The 8,117-nt window shown below is 33.5% G+C and overlaps 1 protein-coding gene across 2 annotated transcripts; it reads left to right on the top strand.

Moving 5' to 3' along the window:
- Positions 1 to 971: 971 nt before the first annotated feature.
- Positions 972 to 7,990, top strand: LOC117907974 (ycf3-interacting protein 1, chloroplastic). 2 transcript variants are annotated; one of them, XM_034821665.1, is made up of 6 exons: positions 975 to 1,400; positions 1,654 to 1,698; positions 2,443 to 2,556; positions 5,554 to 5,634; positions 6,255 to 6,419; positions 7,413 to 7,990. In XM_034821665.1, exons 1-6 carry the CDS (start codon positions 1,116 to 1,118, stop codon positions 7,500 to 7,502), a joined length of 780 nt encoding a protein of 259 aa, XP_034677556.1. In that variant the 5' UTR covers positions 975 to 1,115; the 3' UTR covers positions 7,503 to 7,990. The 2 variants fall into 2 exon arrangements, with proteins under 2 accessions (XP_034677557.1, XP_034677556.1); XM_034821666.1 differs by lacking the exon at positions 5,554 to 5,634 and having other exon boundaries at positions 972 to 1,400.
- Positions 7,991 to 8,117: the final 127 nt, after the last annotated feature.

Below are 8,117 nucleotides of genomic sequence, written 5' to 3'. Positions count from 1 at the left end.
TTCTTGATTAGATACCTTGGGTAACTTCCAATCATCTAAATCATTTTGGATCTTAGGATAATTGATCTCTTCACTGTTTACTACAACATCTTGAGAATCTGTGGATTTCCTAGACATGGTTCTGAAAATCGAACTCATTTTAAGGTCTTAATCTAGAGCCTAATAGCAGAATGGCAAACCTAGTGAGTAATCACTCCAACCCTTTTATAACCTTAAAAACGCCTAACATCTACTGACGACGGGCTCAACCCGACAAGGATCATTTCAGGCAAACTGCTACTTTTCCTAAGATAGATTAAAAACTTAAAACAAAACCCGACTTTCCTTCCCGTGGCTCTGATACCATAGACACCTAGGATGAGGTAATATGCAATGAAAAAAACAACTACATGTGGCTCCGGGTGTCTATGGTATGAAGGTATCGGTATATATTGTTAAAAAATAAGTTTTGGAGAACAGATTTTGTTTTAGGATATATTTAGTTCCCAAAAAATAGTAAGAAAAGAAAAAAAAAATGTTAAAGAAAATGATTTTCTCATATATTGGTTTAATAAAATAAAAAAATAAATATAATTAAAGTTAGTAAAGAACATACATATTTCAAAATTATTTAACCTTTATATAAAAGATTTAAAATAAATAAAGTGAGTTTGAAGTAAGATATTAGACTCTAAATTTAATTTTTTTTTTATCTTTTTTATGTTTTTTCTATTTTTTTTTTTCACTTCCACATTTTCCCTGCAGTGTTCTGGGAATTAAATAAATATAGTCTTTGGGCAAGATAAAATTTGAGGGAAGAAGAAAGAAAAGATAGGTGTGGAAGAAAATAACGAGGCAGGGATTTTAGGTTTTATGGTAAATTTATAGGTGATATGTTAACAGGTAATTTTGGTAATTGGATTTTTACATTAATCCATGTGTATAAATAACCTTTTTTTCAAAAGGGCGGTACAAAATATAAAAAAGCCAAAGGCAATCTATCTCCATTACTGGCCACGAAAAATACACACTGCGCAACTCAACTGGTGAGAGCTTTGCCGCATTGAATTCCACTGCTCTTCCAATTTTCCAGTCAAATGAAGGTTCAGTAGCATTCAACTGGGATTTTCGGATTTATGATGATGATGGCAATGGGTTCGTTGCAACTCCTCCAATTCCACCCACTTGCATCGTCCTCTTCTTCTTCTCTTCCCCCCCTCCTCCGCCACCACCATCCGCCGTCGACCACCGTTTCTCGCCTGCTCCTCCATTACCACAGCCCTCCCATCAGGAGGAGGACGACGACGACTGCGCGGGGACCCGTGTTCGTGGGCAAGGAAGAAACTGAACTGCGTGTTTCATCCGACCAACAAGAAGACCCAAGCCCCGAGGACCTCGAATACGTTAGCCAGATTCAAAGAGTTACCTCCACTCCCTCTCACCAACCTCGCTTTCTATTATTGCTTTTTCCTTATTTTCTGTTTGTTTGCTGAGACAATCGAAGAATTTAGTGCATAGTTGTTAATCGTAGTAGTGCTATTAGTTTTGATCGATTGGGGTTCAGAGCTAATGAAATGTCTAACACTTAATTAGCTTTTAGTTACTTTTCTTTTCCTACATTTCTCAGAAAACAAGCAGAATTGTTACTCATGACCGCTTTGCATGATCGTATAGGTTTTGGAGCTTCTTAGGAAAAACAGAGATATGATTTTCAGCGAGGTATTTCTGTTTTTGTTTTCTTCTATTGTAGTCTAAAGTAAACTTTTTTTTGTTAAAATAGAAATAATATTTATATACACTTGTAACTTCTTTTGATAATACTAATTGCCATTTTGTCTTCCATTTCAGTTGATTATTCATCTATTCAAATATTTCGTGAAGCAGTATGATTTTATATTTCTTTTTTTATTGGTTCATTTCTATGCATTCCTAGTCACTGCTGTGGCCAAAGGATGAAAATATTGGAATTTCACAGAATGATGATTGGATTTTGCGGAAATATTGAAAATATTGACTGTAAATTTCGGGAAAAAAAATTTCAACATGAAAAAGAAAAAATTGTGACAAATTTGTATGAAACTTTAATAAATGGTAAAGCATTGATGATACATGTATTAAATTGGTTTTTAAAGAAATTAATGTACATATGATAAGTAGAATTAGAATGGATATTGGTATCAATACCAGGAAATGAAGTCTATATGACCATATATAAGTATTTTGATTTCTTCTCACTGCTTGTCATGAGTAGGAGATTTTTTGGATTTCTCATTGTCCTATCTTTGAAACTCTATACAACGTGTGTAGAGGAGGATGGTTAAATATTGATGGAATATTGATGCCCCCTCTTTTGATATTGGTACCCCTAAATTACAGATATTTTGATGGAAATATTGAAAATCTCATGGATGTTTTCATCCTTAGCTATGGAAATTAGCATTATTATTATTTTTTATTTTGTAGGTGAAACTGACGATAATGATTGAGGACCAGAGAGAAGTTGAGCGTAGGAGACTGCTTGGCATTGAAGATCCTGATGCTCCAACAAGAGAAGACTTAGTTGAGGCTCTAGAAGAAGTAAGTTCTTTCTTCTTCTCAGTTCAATGAATCTTCTAGGAAGGACCCAATGGCCACACAAAATAACCTTTTATTAATGACATGGTCAATTGATATGATCTAACAGCATAGCATATTGACTATAAGAATTTGTTAGATTTCAAAAAAAGCTTTCCGAGGCATTTGAAGTTCACACTCTGATGCATGCAAGATTTGAAAATTGTAGGTACTTTGTATTTTCTTTTTCTCTCTTTACCAGATTGAACTCAATGGTGTAAAATCATAATTCCATCTCCTTTTTATAAGAGGTACTAATATTATTATATAAAAAAATAATTAAATTATAAAGAAAGATAAGAGATCCTTCAAATAAGAAACATTCCTTTGTGTGCAGATGTAGCTGCAACATGACAAAAATCACCTTTACATCTTTCAGTCACAGAAAAAAAAAAAGGCTCTGCTGTAATTCATCAAATAAATTATCTCAATGCTTGAATTGAGGCAGAACAAGATGAATGAATTGAGATAGGTTTACAGATATTGGTGATAACAGTTCAACCAGTAGCACATATGTTCAGAAGGCTATCCTGTATTTATTGGTTCCTATAATTGCAATTGGCAATGCAAGAATTGTGAGTAAATAGCTACTAAGTAGGTGGCTCCTATAGTGTGCTCCACTATCACCCACGAACACAAGCCAAAATGAGAATCAAACGCAGTGCCCTTGAGCCAAAATGTATCTTCACCTTGTAACAAATCACATATTAGTTTACTAGTCAGGTTAAGTGTAAGACTTGCAATTTTCCCTAGCTTATATTATTCATGGATGTTAAATTTATGGTAGCTTGTTATATTCTTATCTATTGGCATTTGAAGGTCTAATTCATTTAAAGACAAAGATGCAGTTGATGAATCTTTTAGATATATTGTGGATTTTTCTTTGTTTAGTTTTTAATGTTCAACCCTAAACATGTGTGATCTTTGGGGAAATTTTCTGATATGATGATTGAGGTGGAATAGTTAAATTGGAAAGAATTATCCCTCATGATCGGTCAAAGTATGAGATATGCCTATCCAAGCAAGATTCATATGCAAACATTGAAAGAAAACATGGAAAGCTGGATGAGAACTTGGTGAATGACTATGAGGGCTAGGAGCTTAATTTTCCATGCCTTGAACTATTGTTGCATAGCATCATCAATGAAGATTTTAGTACATTTCTTAGTGGAAAAGGAAATGGGGAGTCATGAATATTGTAAGCCTGTATATGATGAAGCCCAACAAATTGATTAGACTTCACACAAGAGGTACTTACCATAAGTATCTCTAATCACCTCAGCAAATTCAGTAAAAAGTTTTTGTCCATTGGTGAGTATTCCCATTAGATTCTTGGATGCAAATAAATCCTTATTTGTCTATTCTTTGTTTGTGGTGTGGGAATTTCGAAGTATTGTATGTCAAGAGTATGTTGTAATAGCCTTCTCAACAATTTGCTGACAAGAGGTTTTGATTTTTGATGCTTGTGTAAGAGATAAGAATATGAAGGTATAGACCCGTGATAGTAAGATAAGATCAAGGTTGAAGTTTAAATTCTGGTTAAGCATTTTCTCCACAAATTGGAATTTCTTTATTGAAGTTATGGTATAAATCACAGGTTTTGCATGAGACAGCAATGATTAGATAGTTTTAGCGCTTTTGTTTTTTATTTTTTGGTTTATTTAAAAGAAATAAACAAGAAGCACGGGTCCAGCATTACATGGTTGATGTTGGATTTATTGCTCTTTGTCCTTTAATATGATGTAATTTTTTTTTATTAATTACGGATTCTCACAGAAGTTGGCTACTTTTCCAACTACTAAATGCTCTATAGCCTCTATTAACTGTTTGATGTCAAAGGCTAGGTTAAATTGTGAATAATTCCATATTACCAGTTGGACTACAAATCTGAGCAAGCTGAGACTCAGCTAATTGTAGCTCTGTTTTCTCTTATGTAATAAAAAGTGTCATTGGTGTTGTTTGAACTTTGAAGGGATTTTGGTCATTCCTCTCTTATTCTGTTATGATAGAGAAAGTACCAATCTAAATTGGAGACTTCGGTCTTCTTCTTTTTCTTCAGCAAGACCATGTTTGGCTAGTCAGGTAGGAGGTCCAGGTGAGATATAATTTTCCAAGGATATGATATATATAGTTAATGTTTGGTTTCTTTTTTTCTTGGAATAAGGATGAGATTGGAAAACACGTTCCACCTATTTTGGGAAAACATAGAATGAGATGGGATTCTCAATCCCTTGGATATGTATAGCGCACCTATTTGAATGGGATTTTCAAATCTCACCCATAGATGATTAGAAACACTGACTGGGTGACTTATCTAGACCCTTCTCCCATTCTATCCACATCCAAACAAGGGAGACAAACACAGTCGAAGTCCTTTAATGAATTTCAGTTGAAGGAGATTGTTATTATTTTGGATCCCCATCGGTTGTGTGCCAAAATCTGCAGATAATTTTTTGTCAACAATTGCTAAAATGTTTTTCTGAGCTCTGTTTATATAGAATCATTGTCAAAACATTAGGTTTTTCAAAACTAAAAATTTCCAGTATGACAAAAGAACTAATTTCCTCACAAGATTCAAAATAACCGTTCCTGGAAACTATTGAATAAATTCTGTATCTAACTATAAAAGCTTCATAATAAAATAGGAACTCCTAGGGAGACTAAGAATTCCAAGTTGAAGTATATACTAAATTAGAACTCTCAAATCCAAGACCGATCTAACATAGCTAAAATGGATAATGAAGTAAATGCTGAAATTTGAATTTTATTAATTTCTAAAAATGAATTGCTATTATAGATCCCATTGCCAGCAGATTTTGAAATCAATGATTGCAAAGTTGAGTCAGATGGGAAGAAGATCCAATACATATAACTAAGTACTCGATTTCTATTTGCATCTTCATAATGGAAAGAAGTTTCATTTGTGACCAGGAATTATGGTGTGATTCCTTATTTATGTAGGTAAATGAAGGAAAAGTCCCAGAAAATCGAATTGCTCTTCGGATGCTGGCTGAGGAAATGACCCAATGGCCTAATTTAGAGGTACCATTGTAGCTTGAGCAGATAATAATTATCAATGGTAAAAATGATATATTTTATACATGCTCTATTATAGGTAAACAAAACAATGTTTGCTTGATGCTCAATTCTAAATATAGATGAGAACTAAATTCACAAAAATCTTTGTCAAATATACCATAAAAGCCCATTCAACTACATAGGTAATTCTTTAACAGAGTCCAGTGAAAATTTTACTGCCTGTTTATCTCTTTCTTTCTCTCCTTCTAATTCATGTCCATGGGCCATTCTTCTTTGAGGTTGTAATTCATGTCAACATGTTTAAAGGGGTTCCAGGCCTAACCCTCAACCTCGATACCTAGATGAATTGCTGCTTTACAGCCCCAAAGATGTACTGTTAATTTTTTATGTGACTTCCTAAAACTTAAGAACACCTTTGCATTTTATTGAAAAACAGAACTGGACATGGAGATTTTATCATTCGAATTGATCATGTGATAACCACTCACCTGTCTTTCTGATTGATGTATTGTGCTTTGATCTGATCTTTTAGGTTCAGCTCTGAAGTGTCATGTAAATAGAACTGACTCTCAAGTTGTGTTAGTTCCCTCAGAATTTTCCTGCATGTTGTGTTTGTTGTATAGGTTGAAGCACCAAAGAAAAAGGTTAGCAAATCTCTATATGCAAAAGCAACAGACACTGGAGTTGACCCCCGAGAGGCTGCTAAAAGACTTAATATGGATTGGGATTCGGCTGCTGAGATTGAGGATCCTGATGTCAGTGATGAGACAGAAGTTCCTCCAGCTGTGGTTTGTTTCCTTAGCTCTCTAAAAGAATTTAAAAAGCATTCATTCATTTATAGGAGAATCAATATCCACATGGTAAATAGCTTTATGCTGTTAAGTTTTAACTACAAATGATCTTTAATACCATTTTACTAATGCTAATTAATTTCTTAAACTAAATACTCAACTCGTAGTCTTGTTGTTGAAAACTAAATAAAAGTGGAAAAGATGCAGAATGGCAACACTGAGGCTATGTTTGGTTTCCGAATACCACAAGGAAAGTAAAGAAAATGCTAAGAAAAATGATTTTCCTATCTTTAGATATCATGGAAAAAGGTGAGGTAAAAAAATACTTAGGAAAAGAAGGAAAATGCTAAAAGATTTTCTTCTTATTTTCCTTGGATAAAGGTGAGGAGAGTTTGGGAAAAGTGAAATCATTAGATATTGTTTGGATACACTTTTTGTTTTTTGTTTTTAAAAATAGAAAATGATAGTGACTCTTATATAAAATGCAAAACCCTTTGAAACTTATCTTACAAAGATGATGACTTTTAAAAACTGTTTAAAATTTTGAGATATTAAAAATTGTTTAATACCTCAAATTTTAAAAATAATCTTTTAAGTATATGAGTCAAGTTCATACGTTTTACATAAGAGTTACTATATTTTATATAAAAGTTATAACTTAAACATGAAACACTTAGCAATTTAATTTTCTTTTTTCTCAAAATTTTCATAGACAACCAAATAAGAGAATTTTGATAAATTTTCTCTACTTTTCTCCTCTCTATTTCCTTTCCTTCAAACTTTTTCAGGGAACCAAAAATGATGGCCACATTCTTCATTATCTTCTATCATAACATAATGTGACATGATTTCCTTGCCCTACTCATTGGATTCATAGTAGGGAGCTGAAGGCTACTCATGCCTTTTACCATGTCAATATCTATTTATAACCCACAGTTTGAAACAAGGAATTATTCTCTGGGTTTGTTACCAAGGATTCTTCTCTTGCAGGGATATGGAGCACTGTACTTAGTCACTGCTTTTCCGGTGATCATCGGTATATCTGTAGTATTGATCCTCTTCTACAATTCTCTGCAATAGAAGTTTTGTATTGCCATCTAGTGTTGAAGCATAATCTCTACGCTTTGCAAGTGCAATGGATAGAAGAGTTCCAATGGTCTTCATTGCAGTTGTTTTTGTACATTTCACTGAGACATGAAACTGATTGTTTCAATGAAGGTGTCATGTGCGGCAGTGGCAACAATTTTGCAATTGAGAAGCTTTTCTTGCAATGTCTATATGCTGTTACACTATGCATTAGTCACTACCACGTTTTGTACAGAAGCTAAGAATCTATTTGGCATTGCTTTTGGGAACAGTTTCAACCAGTTTGGATCTCTAATATGAAAAAAGTTTTATTTTGGATAATGGTATCCTCTTAATGCTACTCAAGGCCTTAAGTGAATATCGTTCCAAATACAGCATTTTATTTCTCAGGTTCCACTATATCATCAAAATGTACCATTAATTATGTGGTATCACATGTGCAGAAGGGGGTTTGGTCTCCTCGCTCTCTACTTTCATCACAATACTTTCTACTACTTGTTCTCATTTGTTTGTACTCTATTTTCATATGTTTTTACCTTTATTCAAGTACAATTTGAATGGTGCACTTCAAAGGTTTGGTATAGTATTAAATTGGTTTATTAGATTTTA

This window comes from Vitis riparia, chromosome 18 (genome assembly GCF_004353265.1).
Source record: "Vitis riparia cultivar Riparia Gloire de Montpellier isolate 1030 chromosome 18, EGFV_Vit.rip_1.0, whole genome shotgun sequence".
NCBI lineage: Eukaryota > Viridiplantae > Streptophyta > Magnoliopsida > Vitales > Vitaceae > Vitis > Vitis riparia.
The sequence above is the reverse complement of the archived record's forward strand: the minus strand, read 5'-3'. Positions and strand labels throughout refer to the sequence as shown.